Source organism: Taudactylus pleione, unplaced genomic scaffold, assembly GCF_031769625.1.
Source record: "Taudactylus pleione unplaced genomic scaffold, aTauple2 ptg000309l, whole genome shotgun sequence".
Taxonomy (NCBI): domain Eukaryota; kingdom Metazoa; phylum Chordata; class Amphibia; order Anura; family Myobatrachidae; genus Taudactylus; species Taudactylus pleione.
In genome coordinates, this window is record NW_028284710.1 from 5184482 (window position 1) to 5203712 (window position 19231).

The window sequence follows — 19231 nt, forward strand, 5'->3', positions numbered from 1 at the left end:
ATACTTTGATTCCCGAATCTGGTATGTAGTTGCTGCCTTCATTAACCCTTTTGGTTTTCAAATTGATTTGCAGCACTTTTAACCCTTTCAGCCTTCAATGACTTTAAGGTTGATTTAAAGTGCCGGGTAGCGCAGAATTTTTCTCCTGCATTGTTTGTGACTGTTTGCTAGCATCTGAATGTGTCTGCTTTACTTTCTACTAAAAATATTGCTGTACACTGTTTTTCCGTTTAACCTCTGACTTGCTGTCCAAGTCTGGTTAGGTCACAAACAGTTTCTGTGTATAGTGTTGCTTGTCTTGTACCCCTATTTACACAGATAAACCTATATATCCTTTCACCATGTCCAGTGGTGTGCGTTGTGCTGCTGGCATTGGGGAGACTGACGTGCTGCGTGAGGGTTTATGCGGCAGGTGTTATATCCCTCCAGGTCCCTCTTCAGTCCTTGGGACTGCTCAAGAACCCCGTGGGTGTGCTTTGCTCAGGCACTGCAGACGCCTATGGTTCACATGGCTGTGCCCCCTATGCTCCCCCAAGTAGGGTCTTCACAGCAACCGCTGGTTCTGGCTCCTATGCCACAGATCCAGTTGGCACCGTAGGTGGTTAATGTACCACAAGGGTCTCAGGTCAACCTGTCTGTGGACTCTGACCCTGATTCACTATCTAGGACCCCTAGGCTGGCAAAAAGGCCTTCTTTGTCTCCTCGCCATCCCTATGTTGTGGAGGATGAGAGGTCATCCGAGGACGATGGGGTGCTTCCAGAGTCTGACTCGGAACTATCCCCAAAGGATGAGCAGCACAAATCCAGTGTATACATTCCGGGCCTGGTCCGAGCAGTAAAGGAGGTGTTGGTCATTGAGGAGGAAGATGCTCCTTCGGCTGTTAAATCTAAACACCCCTTGTTTAAGAGGGTTAAAAGTTCTACAGCTATTTTCCCTGATCAGATCAGCTAGTGGATGATCTGGAGGAGGCGTCTGGTCAATGCATACCCCTTTCCTGAGGAGTACTTCAAGAAATGGGTTTCATCTCATGTAGTGGACTCCCATGTAACACGCTTAGTCAGAAGTGCGACCTTACCTATGCCTTCCATGGCGTCCTTAAAGGACTCAACTGACCGGAAGGTGGAAAACTGCCTAAAGTCCATTTACTCCTTGTCAGGAGCAGTGGCCAGACCATCTATGGCTATCTTTTGGGTAGCTAGGGCTGTGGAACCCTGGGCAGATCTGTTGGAGTAGTCCCTGTCTGTCTCCTGATGCTTTAGATGACCAGCTGTCCCTGGTGGGCAAGATATGTGACTCGGCTACCTATATGAACGAGGCAGCTCTGGATGTCAGCTTGTTATCCAAAAGAGTGTCAGCCACGGCTGTCACTGCACACAGGTCCTTATGGCTCTGTTCCTGGAGAGCGGATGCGGACTCTAAGAAGGGACTGGAAGTTTTGCCCTACAACGGGAAGGTGTTGTTTGGCCCAGTTCTAGACAAGATCGTGGACACTTTAGCAGCGGCCAAGTCGGCTCGTCTGCCATCAGCCTCGTTCCCCTCTGTTTCCCGAACTCCCTCCTTTCGGCCCTGCAGGGCGCAGACTGGGCTTAAAGGCCAGTCATTTTCCAAGCAGACGGCTGTCAGGAAGACTGGCAGACCCATAAAGCAAGCTTGGAGTACAAGGCGTCCAGCCTCTAAACCGGACGACAAGTCCACAGCATGACGGGACGGGCCTCCTTTTGGGGGACCCCACAGTGGGAGGCTGACTTCTTCAGTTTGCCCAGTGCTGGCATCAAACCACAACAGATGCCTGGGTAAGGGAAGTGGTCTCTCTGGGCTATGCCCTCTCGTTTCGCAGCCGGCCTCCTCACCGATTCTTCCACTCGGACGTCTCCAACAAGGACAAAGCCTTACTGATACAGGAAGCAGTATATTCCTTGCGCAAGGCAGGAGTGATTGTCCCAGTACCAGAGCCCCAGCGGGGCATGGGGATTTATTCCATCTTGTCTTTGGTGCAAAAACCAAATGGGACCTACCGCCCTATCCTGAACCTCAAGTGCCTAAACAGGTTCCTCACGGTTCCTCGTTTCCGGATGGAGACGCTATGTACTATCATACTGGCTATGGAACCGGCGGATTTCATGGTATCCCTGGACATCCGGGATGCCTATCTGCATATCCCTATTGCGGCTTCGCATCAACTGTTTCTCAGGTTCGCTGTGCAACACTTCCAGTTCCAGGCGTTACCCTTTGGCCTATCCACTGCCCCTCGGGTATTTACAAAAATTATGTCAGTAATGGCGTCCCATCTGCGGCTGCAGGGGATTCACCTATTACCATATCTGGACGATCCTGGATGATCTGTTGCTCCTGGCAGGATCTCCAGAGGTACTTCTCCATCACCTCCAGATGGCCATCTCGGTGCTTCTGTCGCATGGATGGGTCATAAATTGGGAGAAGTCGTCTCTAACTCCGTCGCAGAGGATGCTGCATCTAGGAGCTCTATTGGACTCACACCAGCAAATGATCTTCCTGACATCAGACAAGATCTTGGTGTTACAGACGCGGGTACGCAGATGTCTCCACAGTCACCGGGTCTCTGTGCATTCAGCAATGCAATTGCTGGGATCGATGGTGTCTACGTTCGACATGGTGGAGTATGCGCAGTTTCATTCGAGGCCTCTACAGACACTGATCCTTGCCGATGGGACAGATCACCGCAGAAATTGAAGGCACAGACAATAGTGCTCTCTCCGGAAATCAGGTTGTCTTTGGCTTGGTGGCTGCAAACTCAGCATCTCAACCAGGGACTCCCCTTTTGGATACCGGACTGGACTCTACTGACAACGGACGCCAGTCTGCGGGGTTGGGGCGCAGTGTCAGGTCCCCACTCCTTTCAGGGTCGGTGGACGCTAGAGGAAATCGTCCTTCCAATCAATATATTGGAGCTGAGGGCAGTCTTCCTGGCTCTCACAAGAGCAGGACACATCTTTCAAGGAAATCCAGTGCAGGTTCGGTTAGATAACGCCAAGGATATGGAGAAAATTACTGACTGACTACTGCCCCAGCTCACAAGCCTATATTCGGTACAGGTTTCAGAGACAACAAAGGCACAGAATAACAGATGCTCATTGGTTCTTGCTTAAGGTCGCTCAGTTCATTGGTTAGTTCATATGGTATCATCAGAGGTATGGATCAGCTTTCCAACTGCTTCTTTGTGTAGGTTCCCCGCCGAAGAACTAATAAAAAAGACACTACATACAGAGATACATTCTAACCTATAATTCATATCTCACGAACGCATGCTGCGATTTCCTTGCCGATAGAACCAATGATCTACAAATAAATAGGGATTTAGATACCAAACATGACATGTCTACTAGCTTCTGTACCTTAAATATCATATACATACATTTCACAACATTATTATATGCTACTAAAACCTCTAATATTACGTTTAAGTATGTGTAAGTGTGAGAATATTGTGTAGTTTCGCTAGTTTGCGTTGCGCGTATGTGTGGGTGCGTGTACACTGAAAGGTGCGTGCGTATGTGTATGCATGTAAGTCTATGTGTGTGTGTGTGTGTGTGTGTGTGTGTGTTATATAATTCAGTGTATTTGTGATGGATTAATATATATATATTATCCATTTCTGACATATATTAATATTTAGACATTGCCTGAACCAAAGTCTAAGTTGTAAATAAAGGTTTATTTCTAAGCAGGGGGAGACCCCCAGCTGTTTGCTGTTGCCACCTTGTCTGGTAGCTTGCGACAGGCCCCTCTCCACTTAATTAGAGTATAGGTGTCAGTTCCTATGAACCAAAACAGCACCGAACAAAAAGGTATACAATTGTTAACGATCTGCAGGTTCCAGACAATGATTCCCAACTTTGCATTTAGAACCCTTCTCTGATCATATCACTATCTGTGTTACATTTTAATTATTTGTTACAGGCCTATTGTATCAGTATGCAGAGTTTCTTAAAACATATGCAAACACCCACAGACATACACATTAAACCTGTTTTCCACACTCTGACTAAACCTTGTACTAATATAAATATAAATATGCGCGTATCTGAATTGCGCTGATGCACAGTAGCGTCCAAGCAATTCGTCATCAGACCATAGACGACTAAATCATCAGATAATAATTGCAAGCGATCATATCCAATTATCTGACTTCGACACCAGTCTCTGCCAGGATTTCTTCGGCTAGATGATTGTCAGATTTGGGAGCCCTTTCGTGTCGCTCTCCATATCTGGTGTTCCACCAGGACAGAGCAGTGCTTCGAACTCGCCCTGGTTTCCTTCCTAAGGTGGTGACAGGTTTCCACATTAATGAGGAAATTGTGGTTCCAGTCTTTCTTGGGTCGGGTCTTTCAGCAGGTGAGGCCTCTTTGGATGTGGTGCGAGCCCTCCGAATTTATGTGAACCGTTCTGGGTCATACAGAAAGTCAGAATCCCTCTTTGTTCTTTTTGGGTTCCATAAAAAGGGTTGGCCTGCCACAAAGCAGACTTTGGCACGATGGCTTTGTCTGACTATTTCGGAGGTCTATTCTATTCTAGGGAAGGCCTTCCAGCTCCGCTTTCTGTATCTGCTCATTCTACGAGGTCTGTGGGCCCTTCGTGGGCAGCTCGGCGTGGTGCCTCGGCTGTCCAGCTTTGTAAGCGGCCACCTGGTCTTCAGTCCAGACCTTTGTGAGGTATTATTCATTTGATACCTTCGCCTCTCAGGATGCTTCCTTTGGGTGGGTCCTCAGGAGCGTACCCACCCTTAAGGGGAACTGCTTTAGGACATCCCCAAGGTCACCTGTGGACCCTAAGGAACCTGAAGTAGAAAAGAGGAGATATAGTAAGAACTTACCTTTGTTATCTTCCTTTCTACGAGGTCCTTAGGGTCCACAGGGTACACGCCCTTACGCCCTGTACGGTAGCTATGGTGTTGTCTGGTCTACAGTCTCTGTCTCCTTCCTAGCGAGAATGTGATTCTTGTATGTTCCAGACTTTCTTCTTTCTCACAGTACTCTCCTCCGGCCTCTGGCTTGCTACTAAACTGAGGAATGCCCTGGCTGGGAGGCGGGGTATGGAGGGGGACCAGTGCATCCTGGGGGAAAGAAATTAACTGTATGGTGCCCGATGCCTACGTCATCCACCTATACCCCAAAGTCACCTGTGGACCCTAAGGACCTCGTAGAAAGGGAGATAACAAAGGTAAGTTCTTACCATATCTCCTCTTTTTTTACTATGGTGATTTATTTTCAGGGTAACCAGAAGACCTTTATCACAAAAAAATAGTAAATTCAGTGAATAATATTCAATATTATTTACATCCTATTAATGTAAGTATAGTGTCAGAGAACTAGTCCAATGCAGTGGATTCTGGCAGTGAGCGGTGGCCAGTCTGTACTGTCACATTGAGTGGCCTCTTCCGATGATGCAATGTTTGCATTCCTCATGTTGTTGTGTTTTATATCATAATAGGAAAGCTCTGCATAGCAATATGATCGTTAGATATGCAGCTTTTGGAAATAGTATATTTCTTTTAGCGATCAGGTAAAACAACATTTTTATCATTGCTATAATCATTTGCTTATTACTGTAGGCAGATGGTTCTCTGTATGTGTCTCTCCATGGTTGTCAGTCTAGATCTGCCGTCCATGTACTTCCTCCACTGAATTATTATTCACTTTACTTTACAAAAAAGAAAAAAAGGAGCTATTGTATATAAATATATCTAATTATGACAATCTCTGACAAACCTTAGACTGACTTACAATTCCTACCATAACTAAACTTTGAATTTTAGGTGGAATTCTATAAAATAAAACGTGCAATAAAGGGAAAATATTACTTAACCTATGTTCTGATGAACCAGCCAATCAGATAGGTCCCCCGATGTCTGCAATGGTTAGGGGAGGCTGTCCTCCTACCAGCATTGTTGTTGGGACTGCTCAGACTTATTTATGTTAATCTAATACAAATAATGCATTTTATTGTGTATGTGGTGGGTTTTCACTTCACATAGATAAGTAAGGCTTGCTCTACATTAGACATTGATGATAATGAGAGATGACATCATGTTAGAAACAATACTACTCCGTATTTTCCTGCCTTTCAAGGTTGACATGGAGGCCTTTCTCACGCTTACTGATGGCGATTTGAAGGAGTTGGGAATAAAGACACATGGGTCCAGACAGCAGATATTGGCAGCGATTTCTGAACTCAATGCGGGAAAGGTGAGAATTTCAATAGGCTTGGACGGTGCTAGAATTAAAGTTAAACAGGAGGATTTGTTTATTTGTGCAATGTGCTCTTTGTTAACATGGTTCCACAATATGTAGCAAAGATTAAAAGAGAGCAGCACTTACCAGCCACCTTTAGCATTTTAGACTAGATTATGTTTCTTGCATTAATCCCAGCAACTGAAGTCAGGCTCACTCACATGTACTCAAAACAGCGAGGGGCTGCTAATTTGATTGACAGAATGTACCGTTTGTGGGTGGTAACAGGGGAAGGTGCTTGAAAACGGGGGAGTGGAGATCCGAACGCAGGCGTGCCTAACGGTCAAAAGGGCGTTTAATGGGAGTGCATAATTAGTAAAGTAGTGTCATCCACCACGCCACTTGGTTGTCTTTTAGCCTGAACTGCTCGCAGTGATAGTGGGAAGTAAATCCTACCACAAGCACTGCGAGCAGTTCAGATGCCTTTCGACGTTCCCGATTAATCTAATAAATAACGGAGATGGCGTAGGATGCGAGCGGCAAAGGTGCATCTTTACAAAATAGCGAGTGCATTTTTCGTACGCTCGCTCAGCCATAGAGGCGTCAACACACCGCAAAGAGCGAGCGCTCAATTTAAATATTCGGCCCCTTTTTAAGAACGAGCGTCCGCAAATAGCGTCCGGGTCTGAATCAGGCCCTTTGATCCTACTGCAAACTAAAATGCTTCCACTTTTCCAGTATTGAGGGGATAAAAAAAAAATAAAATGGAAACCATTTGCAGAAATAATTTAGTGTGTCTTAACCAGAAATAAATAATTAAGAAAATGTATATTTGTACATTTTTGTGTGATAACATTATTAATGTGTAGTAGTTTGATAGTTCACAAATTCCAAAGTTATGCTGTATATCTATATAATTTTTTTGTCTTTGTTTAGGGTCGTGAAAGACAAATTCTACAAGAAACCATACACAACTTTCATTCTTCATTTGAGAGTAGTGCTAGTAATACTCAGCCTGCAGGAACTCACCAGTGTAAGTACTTAACAGACTTATAAGTAAAATATGGGTGCTAGCTCAATGTCTAATACCCCTTTTCCACCAAAATTCCTGGTCTGACCCAGAGTTGGAACAGAGTTCCTATCCAGAACAGACCCGGAATTTAGCCGGCGCCGACTCGGAATATTCCCGAGTTGGCGCCGCTCACACCGGAGTCGGGTCTGCATAGACCCGGCTTTCCCGGCTTGAAAGTGGACGATTGGAGATGACGTCATCTCCAAGCGCCACTGAAGCCGGACCAATCGGCCAGCTAGCAGCGCACTCCAGGTAATTGTGAACTGGAGTGCGCTGTTCTCACAGCAGGGTTTCACGGGCTACGCCCGTGTTAAACCTTGCTAGTTACCTGGGTTGGATTGCCGGGTCACTGGACCCGGCGATCCAACCCTCTCCCCTTTTACACCAGGGAGCTGCCCAGGTTAACCCTGCAATAACCCGGGTTTTAGCTCCGGTGTAAAAGGGGTATAAATGAGCAGGGCCAGTATTATAACCTAAAGCAAGATAACTGGTTCCAGTCCTGCCTAAAAAACATATGTATAAATATCTGTGTTGAGTATTTTTTTAAAGCTGCACTACCACTTAGTAACAAGTTTTAGTAACGTACCTTGCACCCTATTTACGAGATTGCCACTTGTGGTAAGTGGTAGGACAGCTTGAAATAGATGTAACTTTTGATTTGTTATACACATGCTAAATTAGATGGTCTGTGTTATAAGAACATTGTCAAAGCAGTTTTATGCTAAAGCTAATTGACAGTCTAAAGTTCTTCTTTAATCATAAGTTAGTAGCTGTCTGGCACAATATTACTTTTTATAAATAACCCTCTCTGTTCTTTCTATATCTTTAAATACTGCAATGTATCATCTGGAAATATTTTTTATATAAGTTGAATTATTCCTCCTTAGACTGTAACCACACATTGGGGTGTAGGTGGGACCTGAAGGACCGGATACCAACAGCAAAGCTTTTCAATCCCAGGATGTGGCAGCCGTTTTAGGCAAGCAGTCTCCGGGAATCGCTAGATCCAGTCTCCCTGTATACCTCTCCCAAGGGCCAGGTTAAACAGCGCTATATCCCTCCAGCCACTATGGTCTGTGCAATCGATAATAGCACCCATTGCAGAAATGTGATTTTCCTTTCTGATTTGTATGTGACTTATGCTAGCGCTAACCTCTCCTTTCCTACTGTCAGTTATAACTATCCCTTTCTTCTACTATACCCTGTCATACTAAGGTATAGAGGGTCATTGTACCTCACATTTGTGGGGCTATCACATACTTCATACCGCGTTGCACACTACATGGTGCCATATCTAACGTGGTTGCACGCTCCCTGTTGTCATATGTAGCACCTTTGTACACTAACTTGTACCATATATAGCGCTCATTCCAGAGGGGTCACCAGCAGTGCAGTTGCACACTATACTGTGCTATATATATATATATATATGTGTGTGTGTGTATATATACTGTGTATGTGTGTGTATACGCATTTTGCGCTGTTGCACATTACCTTGTGCCATATAAAGCGCTGTTGCATACTACATGGTGCCATATGTAGTACTGTTCATATGATATTGGGTCATATATAGAGCGATTGCACACTACATTGTGCCATATTTCACATACTGCAAGGTGTTCACTGCATTGTATCATTACTATGACTGGCAGAGGAAAGAATAATAAACAGCCTCAGGATCCTGCCCCTATTCTGTTGTCCTGTAAAGCCTGCTCAGCGGGTTTGGCCTCTTTATTCAGGATGGACTTTGCACTAATTGCTACCCAGCCCCTGGTCCCTCAGCCCTGGTCTCTCTCCCTCAGGATCCTCCCTGGTAGGCCATTTCACTGATGCTGGCAAAAATTTCGGAACAGAGATTGGTCCCCGTAGTGGCTCCCCCTGTGGGATGGCCACAGCAATGTACTCCCTGCAAAGCCTTTGCCTCCCCCATGGGCAGATATGCTGTCTACCTTAGTACAGAGTTTGGCTACTACTTCTACAGCCTTGCAGCAAATGCTACACAAGGAAGAGCCTTTACCTACCAAACCCTCTAAACGGGCTCTATTTTACTCCCAGTCCACTCTGATTCGGATATATCATCTGAGGAGGCAGAAGATGCAGGCCTCTCTCACTCGTCTCCGGAAAAGAGGAGCCACCCTCTAATACCCCTTTTACACCGGAGCTAAAATCCGGTTATTGCAGGGTTAACCTGGGCAGCTCCTTGGTGTAAAAGGGGAGAGGGTTGGATCGCCGGGTCGAGTGACCCGGCAATCCAACGCAGGTAAATAGCAGGGTTTAACATGGGCGTAGCCCGTGAAACCCTGCTGTGAGAACAGGGCACTCCGGGTCACGATGACCTGGAGTGCGCTGCTAGCTGGCCGATTGGTGCGGCTTCAGTGGCGCTTGGAGATTACGTAATCTCCAAGCGTCCACTTTCACGCCGGGAAAGCTGGGTCTATGCAGACCCGACTCCGGTGTGAGCGGCGCCAACTCGGGAATATCCCGAGTCGGCGCCGGCTAAATTCCGGGTCTGAGTCGGATAGGAACTCTTTTCCAACTCTGGGTCAGACCCGGAATTTTGGTGAAAAAGGGGTATAAGCTAGATATACTACCCGCTCTTGTTAGAGCTGTAAAATCCATTTTACAAATTGAAGAGGATGAACTCGTTCCTAAGAAAAAGAATGCACTTTTTAAACGACAAAAGGTAGTTTCACCAGAGTTCCCTCAATCAGAACGGCTATCGGATGACATGAGTGAAGCATGGATCATGCCTGGTAAAAAGTTTCAAATCCCAAAATGATTCAATTCCTTTTACCCTCTTCCAGCTATTGATTGCACTAAATGGGAAGTTCCTCCAGGGTGTATTCTCATGTAACTTGATTGATTAGAAATGCCACGTTACCCATTCACATTGTTACCTCCTTGGAGACTATTGATAAGACTTATAGAAGCTTGTCATAAATTTATTTACTCTCTTCCAGGAGCTATTACTTGTCCTGCTAGGGCTTTGACCTGGGTGGCAAAAGGCATTAAAAGTTGGGCAGAGGCCCTAAAAGAAGCACTTCCCCCTGATGCTTCAAGAGAGCAACTTTCCTATGTATCTCACATTAGGGATGCAGCCTCCTACTTAGGTGAGACAGCTATGGATACGGCTCTCCTTGCCTCCAGGATATCTGCCACTTCGGTAGTGGCCCTTCCTATCGTTTCGCTCCATTCCTGGAAAGCAGATTCAGATTCAAAACTGGCTCTGGGGTCTCTCCTCTATTCGGGGGACATCCTATTTGGTCCAGGGCTAGATAAAATTGTGACTACCTTAGCGGCTAACAAGACGGCGTTCCTCCCCTCTACATATAATAGAAAGCCTCAGACGTCATCCTTTCGGTCCTTTCGCCCTCAAGGAAAAGCCAAGGGTCAGTTCTTTTGTACAGCAACACACGTCAGCCAAGGCCTCCAAGCCTAGGGCCAAACAGGCCTGGGCTACTAGACGTCCACCAGCCAAGTCTATGGACAAGCCTGCAGCATGACCCGGTGGGCCTCTCCCTGAGGGCTCCCAGGGTGGGAGGCCAACTTCTTCAATTCGTTTGGCATCAAACCACGTCAGACCCCTGGGTAAGAGAAGTGGTCTCCCACGGATACGCCCTATCCTTCCTGAGGCGACCCTCCCAACAGTTCTTTTGCACAGGACCTCCATCGGACTCAACTAAGGCCATGCTGCTCCAGAAAGCTATTCAGTCCTTATTGAATTCGGTAGAAATAATTTGAGTCCCCTCCTCACAATGGGGTAAGGGCTATTATTCTACCCTTTTCTTAGTTCAGTAGTCCAATGGGTCACATCGGCCTAACCGTAATCTCAGATCAAGTTTTATCATGGTGCCCAAGTTTCGTATGGAAACTCTGTTGTATTATCCTAGCTATAGAGCCTAGAGATTTTATGTTATCCCTGGACATTCAGGACGCTTACCTAGATGAACCTATAGTGCCTTCTCATCAACAATATCTCCGGGTTTGCTATACTATAGCAACATTACCAATTTCAGGCTCTACCCTTTGGCTACTCAACGGCCCCTCAGGTTTTTACCAAGGTCATGGCAGTTATGGCGGCCTCTCTTCGTCGCCAAGGGATCAGACTGCTCCCATACTTGGATGATCTTTTGCTGTTGGCATGCTCCCCAGAGACTCTTCAACGCTATCTGCAGGTAACCGTTACCTTTCTACAAATGCATGGGTGGCTGATCAATTGGAAGAAGTCTTTCCTGACACCCTCTCAAAGGATGGTACATTTTGGAGCCATCCTGGACTCTCAAGTTCAGAGAATTTTCCTGACAGCAGACAAGATTTACATACTACAGTATAGCCTACTCAGACTGCTTCACAATCGCAGTGTGTTAATTCGCTCTGTAATGCAGGCCTTGGGATCAATGTTATCCACCTTCGACATCATGGAGTTCGCCCAGTTTCACTCCAGGCCCCTGCAACACCTGATTCTCTCCAGGTGGAATGGACTATTCCATCTGTTCAAATCCCAGATGATAAACCTCAACCTAGAGGTTCATCTGCCCCTAACCTGGTGGCTACAGACTCCGTATTTGAACCAGGGTCATCCCTTTTGGATCCCAGACTGGGCTCTCCTCACCACGGAAGCAAGCCTGAAAGGATGGGGTGCAGTAACCGCCCAACACTCCTTCCAGGGCCGATGGTTCCCAGTAGAGGCAATGTTACCAATCAACATCCTGGAACTTCAAGCCATCTACAGAGCTCTCACTCTGGCTCAGAATATTCTGAAAAACAGGCCAGTACAAGTACAGTCCAACAACGCCACGGCTCTGGCCTACCTCAGTCATCAAGGGGGTCCTCGAAAGCAATGACAGAGGTGTCCCACATTCGCACATGGGCCAAATGCAATCTCCCAGCCATCTCTGCAGTGTTCATTTCGGGGATTCTCAATTAGGAAGCAGAATTCCTCAGCCGTCACGACGTACATGCAGGACAATGGTCTCTACACTCAGAAGTCTTTCAGCTTCTGTTGGACAAATGTGGTCTTCCAGAAGTGGATCTCATAGCCTCAAGACACAACAAACTTCCAGTTTATTGAGCAAGAACAAAGGACCCCGACGCGGCCTTCATAGACGCCTTGTCAATGACATGGACTTTTCAGTTGGCATATCTCTTCCCTCCAATATCCCTGCTTCCTCGAGTGCTTCGGAAGTTCAGACAGGAAGGAGGCACAGTCCTGTTAATAGCTCCAGCTTGGCCCAGACGTAATTGGTACTCGGATCTTCTAAGACTCTCCATAGACATTCCTCTTCAACTTCCTCTATGAGTAGACCTGTTGTCTCAGGGTCCCTGTCTACATCTGGACCTAGCCCGTCTATCTAATAACGGCTTAGCTCTTGAAACTTCCCTCCTAACGGCTAAGAGATTTTCTATCTCTGTGGTCCAGTCCATGCTCCGAGCACGTAAACCGGCCTTCACCCAGGATTTACCACAGAATTTGGCATTCATATTTCCAATGGTGTGCTCCACAAAACTATTACCCTCAGGTCTTTACAGTTTCTCACATTCTTGCCTTTCTTCAGGCTGGACTGGATCTAGGCCTCCGCTTAGCATCTCTAAAAGTGCAAATTTAAAATTTTGTCTATCTAGTTTCAGCGCAATATTGCTTCTATACCAGATGTCCACACCTTCATGCAAGGTGTTCTATGGATACAACCTCCCTTCGTCCCTCCTGTGGCTCCATGGGATTTGTCAGTGGTGCTCAAAGCACTTCAGGAACATCCATTTGAACCTCTGGAATCGGTGGATATCAAATGCTCACTGTGACGACTGTTTCTTCTAGCTATAGCATCTGCCCGTAGGGTATTTGATTTAGGGGCGCTTTCATGCCGCTCCTCCTTTTTGATATTTCATCAGGATAGGGCCCTTCTTCGAACACGCTCAGCCTTTCTTCCCAAGGGGGTTTCTCGCTTCCACCTAAATGCGGAAATTGTGGTTCCGGCCTTTAATTCACCAGACCTCTCGACAGGTGAGGCATCTTTGGATGTGGTCCGTGCTCTAAAGATCTATTTGGTCTTCTATCCACACCTTTCATAGCTTCTTGATACATTTGCCACCCGGGATGCTTCATTCGGGCGTAGGGTTCTCCTATCAGCGCAGGAGCGTTTCTGCCCTTGAAACACTGCTTTGGGACATCCCCAATGTCTCCATTTGGAGCCCTATGGACCCTGAAGAAGAAAATAAGAGTGATGGTAAAACTTACCTTTGTTAACTCTCTTTCTTCAAAGTCCATAAGGTCCACAGGGCACCCGCCCTGACTGCTATGGGTTTCTTCTCTTGGTCACTTGTTTCCTTCTCTGTGTGAGAGTGTGATTCTTCAGTCTTCCAGGCTTCCTTCTCTCCTATCCTGCTCCTGCCTTGGGCTTGTTACCAAAGCTGAAGTGCCCTCAGTCTGTTGGCAGGGTATAGGGGGAAGGACCGGAGCATCCTGGGATTGAAAAGCTTTGCTGTTGGTGTTTGGTGCTCCAGGGCCCACCTACATCCCAATGTCTCCCTGCAGAACATATGGACTTCAAAGAAAGAGTCAAGGTAAGTTTTACCATAACTCTCATTTTTAACATACGGATTTCAGCATAGAGACAGTAAGAAAGATCATGTGCATACAATTGTGGTTTGATATCTGGAATGGTTATAAAAATTCATTCTAGAGTAGATGACATTGAGGAGTAGTTTCTGCAATCTTGTTTGCTATCATTCAGAATTGGCTTCTGTATAGATTGTTTTATCAGGTTGTTTCTTGCTCTCATAGTGGCTTTCTGATTTTTATTAGATATTTTAGGTCCATCTCCAATAAAGAAGTACAAGTTTATTTAGCAGCAGCTTCCTTTTTTTATTTTTACTATACCTGTAGTAGTATTGTTTTTTTGTTCCTGGAATTGACTAGGCAACAGGTTAATTTTGTTTTTACTTTCTGTAAAAGACACCAAGATGACATAGTGACTGCATACATCTCACATCTCTTACATGCTTTCATCACGGAACTCCGTTTTGCAGTTATGTTGGTCACCTCTGTATGTCCAGACTTTTACAAAGAGAGTGAATATAAATCATAACTCCTATGCAAAACTCTGACACCTACTGTATCACACCCAGGATATTGCTTCATACTTCTAGGATTGTTTTTTTTTGTGTGTAAGAAATGCTTTAGCAAATATAGGAAAACAAAAATAAGCTAGTCTGATTTAATCACGCTATTTTGGAAAAACATGGTGTTTAATATGAACAATGTATCTGATGTATTGGAATAGCACCTCAAATAGTCGTTAGGTTCTGCCTATCCCTAGTTTGTACACAGCCCATCCTTCTTGGCACCTCATATGAAATATATTTTGCACAGCTGGAATGTATTTAAATATAAACTTATATACTCTTTTTGTCCTTTTAACTATAGCTCCCTCTACCTGTGCGAAACCAAAAGCACCTATTTCTAACAAAAGGTAGCGTTGGCTGTCCTGGAGAGCTAGAAGATCTGTAATCCAAGTGAACCCAAACTGGTTTCTGAAGTGCTTGTAGACTCCAGTGTCTTGTCACAAATGGTGCATACAAATTCTGAAGCTTGGTTCTACTCATCACTGTAATTTAATAAAATAATTAAGCACCACATGGCACATTATGGGCAATCAGCATAAAAAAAACGAAGACGAGGAAAGAAGATTGGTTTAAATATCTCTTGAATGGCCAAGAAAAGAAAATTGCATCATAGTTTGATAATTACATTTTGCGAGATATTTTACCATCAAAGCCTAATACAGTCATTCTAAAGAGACTGTTTTTGTGAAAATAAAAACCTCAAGATCAACTGAATTTTTTTGTTATGTATTCAATTAGCTGCAAATGATGTTTAACAGTACAATATGCCTGTTTGCATAAAATTTTACCTTTTTTTTTTTATATATATATCAGCCTTTAAAACAAATGTGTATACAAAGCTGCTTTCTTGACTGTAAAAAAAAAAAAAAGCTAATCTTTCAAAATGTGCACCCTACTGAACACGTACAAACTGAGCTGAAGATCTCAGAAGTGCAGTTGGCTAACAGAGACAAAGATTACAATGAAAACGATGAATGGTATCTGGTGCAATCAATGATTACTTGCATCATAACCAGCCCTGCACAGTGGTGCTGCTGATTAGTGTCATGTTAATCCTGCCTACATTCAGTGTATATACTGCAAAAATCTCCATGCTAGAAGAAATGCCTACTATAAATTGGGATATTTTCTGTACCAGTAATTGTTCTCTTTTAAATATAAAAAAAAAAAAGTCACCAAAATAAAATCCTACATTTATTCATAATCTTTTATTTTTTGTGTGACTATCACCAAAGTGCAACATAATAAATAAAAATGGCTTTGCTAGCCGACTTTCTCTAATAAGCTGCCATTTATTTAATAAACACTGGGAGGGTACTCTACATATTAAGTGCAACACTATATAAACAGACTGGTGAACTCCAGCAGCAGGCACAGAAACAGACAAATCTCAGGTGCACAACTCAAAATTATTAATAATATATAAATGCAATAAAATTTTGCAATCAGAGGTTTTTAGCATAATCATGGCCAAGGTTATGGGTCTACCCACCATATCAAGGTAACCTATTTAGGGTAGGTCCCTAACATACTAGGGTTCAAATCCAGAGCGCAGGGTTCCCCCAAACTGGCCCAGCTAAGCTACCCCAGGGCACCGTCATAGTAAGAAAATTGCAGTGTAAAAGAGATAGTTAAGAGCAGTCACAGCTGCATATAAAGAATGAAAATAAAAAGGTGAAATACATGTATAATAAACAAACAGTGAAGGGTTAAAAAATGTGTTATAAAAGAATAATGTGTTATGCGGTGCCTCTGAAACAGATCAACCAAAGCCCCAAAAATGAACCAGAGGCACCACATTATAACATATTATTCTTTTATGACACATTTTAACCCTTCACTGTTTATTATACATGTATTTACATTTTTATTTGCATTCTTTATATGCAGCCTAGGCTGCTCTTAACTATCTCTTTACACTGCACTTTTCTTACTATGGCGGTGCCCTGGGCAGCTTAGCTGGGCCAGTTTGGGGGGGTCCTGTGCTCTGGATTTGAACCCAAGTATGTTAGGGACCTACCCTAAAGAGGTTACCTGGATATGGTGGGTAGGCCCATAACCTTGGCCATGATTATGCTAAAAACCTCTATTGATTGCAAAATTTTATTGCATTTATATATTATCAATAATTTGGAGTTGTGCACCTGAGATTTGTCTGTTTCTGTGCCTACAATTAGTCTCATCAGGTAGCACCTCCCATTATATATATTCAGGTTGTGCAGTCCAGGAATCTTTCCCATGAACTCCAGCAGCATCCAGCTCCCCCTAGTGTGTTCTCCGAAAAAAGGGGAAGTGCTCATCTCCAACGTACTGTATGTAACTGGGGGTCACAGACACTGTGTGGGATGTGTCTGCATCTGTTTATTATATATTTAATATCCTAAAAGATTTAAACATTTTACATATTATTCTCCTTATTCAGCTGTTCCCAGTTATTTCACAGCATCCGAGGCACTATCCCCAGGATCTTACTGGTGTTACACCAAGACAGTTGTAGGCCTAAACTATACTCTTTCCCACAGGTTCTCAAACTCGGTCCTCAGGACCCCAAACAGTGAATGTTTTCAGGTCTCCTCACAGAATCACAAGTGAAAATCATTAGCTCCATCTGTGGATCTTTTAAAATGCTTTAGTGAGTAATGAATACACCTGTGCACCTGCTGGGTGACCTGGAAAACGTGTAGTGTTTGGGGTCCTGAGGACCGAGTTTGAGAACCACTGCTCTATCCAACCAGCATTAATTAAGAATTAAACAAACAAACATGGCAGCTGCTCAATCAATCTAGCAGTACTAATCAGGTGCATGAAAGGGAGGGGTCATACTAAGTAGAAAAGGGAGGGGGATTTAACCCCCTATTGTTCCTCAGCACACTGAATAATACTTGCAACAATATATGAAGACTATGGTCATAGAATTTCAGAGATATTGGTTGCATGCATTTGCAAATACATGGGAAGCTGCTAGGCCATGTCACGGCTTCTCTGTCACTAGCAGTATCCTAACACTAAGGGGTTTACTTCCGGGGCGTAGTGCACCCCGAAAAACGTCCAGCCCAGGACCCGCCCAGGGCATCACACGAAAAAAGGAAAAAGAGTGACAGTGCAGTGTAAAGTATAGATGTGTAAGACTAATTAATAAGTGTTGAAAAAAGGGGTTAAAATATATGTGAAATATTACATAAATAAAATACAACCATAACAGGTGATGTGAAAAGCAACTATATGTATTAAGTGGTGATGCCCTGAGGAGGCCCAGCCAGACCATCCCCGGGGGCCCTACGCCCAACGCTCACCCCAAATGTAAAATATACCAATTATAAGGCCTCATGATAAAGGCACATATAAATTTTGTAAAATGTAAGGCCTCCTGATAAAGGCACATACATAATTGCATCCAAATTGAGAGCCAGCTTACCTGGGAGTCACCCACACATCTATACTTTACACTGCACTGTCACGGTTTTTCCTTTTGTCGTGTGATGCCCTGGGGGGGTCCTGGGCTGGACGCTTTTCGGGGTGCACTGCAAACTCGGACGTGAAACCCTTAGTGTTAGGGACTGCTAGTGACAGAGAAGCCGTGATGTGGCCTAGCAGCTTCCCATGTATTTGCAAATGCATGCAACCAATATCTCTAACTTTCTATGACCATATAGTCTTCATATATTGTTGCAAGTATTATTCAGTGTGCTGAGGAACAATAGGGGGTTAAACCCCCCTCCCTTTTCTACTTAATTAAGTAGTATACAGACACCCAAACACCCATTAGCTAGAAGCTGAATGACCCAGGTAATTGGAATGTGGGAGTTGTCTAATGCTGGCCACACACGTGTAACTGGGTTGAAATTAAGGGGTTGTAGGATGGGCACATACCCTGTATGCTTGAAGGGTTTGGGGGTGCTAGCAAGGGAGCCGTGGGATTCAGGATTTAATTTTATTGTCAAAGCGGGGAGGACCACTATCTGCATATCTTATCCCTTCCCACAGGCCAAGCTCTACAACTATGGGCTGCAAGGACGGTGTCCCTTCTGATGGCCCCTAATCTCCATAGTGTCAATGGAACCTGCTGGATGGTGCGGCTGTAAGCGGAGCAACAGATCACCAACAATTAAGTTAGGATATAGGGAGGAACGAGTTTACCTTTGTGTATGAGACTGAGGAGCCAACTAGGGGTTAAGTTATATTATTTAAAGGTAATAATAGTAATATTGAATGAGGTTATGATGCAGAAGCAGTAATGGTTTTTGTGGAGGTGTTATTTTTTGGATGAGGGAATGAGAAGTAGTCAATCAAAATAACTGCCACTGTGATGATTCCTGCATTGCATGGCGGTCACTGGTAGGATATATAAGCAGCAATACTCATCTTTGTGTATTAATACAGTGGAGCCTACATGCTCCATTTAAAAATGAAGATAGCACAGAATAAATGCAGCAGGTGCTGTCACCTTAACAGAACAGGACTAAAAATGTGTTTTACCCACACCCTACAAACATTTCAGTCTTTACAATGGTGACAGCTCCATTCAAGCCAAGGGTGACTGTCATCGGCAAGTGGATCTACTGAGCCATAAGTCTAGCTTCACCAAGAGGGGTATATTTACTAAAGTACAGGTTTATAGAAGTGGAGTTGTTACCCATAGCAACCAATCAGATTCTAGCTATTATCTTCTGGAAGGTGCTACATAAATAAGTAGAATATGATTTGTCGAAGCTGGTTTTGTGGCTGAGACAGAATCAGTGTAAAATTAGCTTGGAGAGACGTCATCTTGCGAATGGCAACCAGACTCTATCTTAAAAATAAGAATCTGCACGACGCCATTTTGCGAATGGC

The 19231-nt window shown here is 44.4% G+C and overlaps 1 protein-coding gene across 2 annotated transcripts in view; it reads left to right on the top strand.

Annotated features, from left to right (window-relative positions):
* Nucleotides 1–15115, top strand: part of ANKS6 (ankyrin repeat and sterile alpha motif domain containing 6) — a 153432-nt gene extending 138317 nt beyond the window's left edge. Inside the window, exons 14-16 of one of the 2 annotated variants that reach the window (XM_088442303.1) lie at nt 6106–6222; nt 7144–7240; nt 14703–15115. In XM_088442303.1, the coding sequence (XP_088298429.1) occupies nt 6106–6222; nt 7144–7240; nt 14703–14752 (264 nt within the window). In that variant the 3' untranslated portion in view covers nt 14753–15115. Of the gene's footprint in view, nt 1–6105; nt 6223–7143; nt 7241–8166; nt 8307–14702 lie in introns of those variants that run through there. The other variant, XM_088442302.1, reaches the window with a different exon arrangement.
* The last annotated feature ends 4116 nt before the right edge of the window (nt 15116–19231 follow it).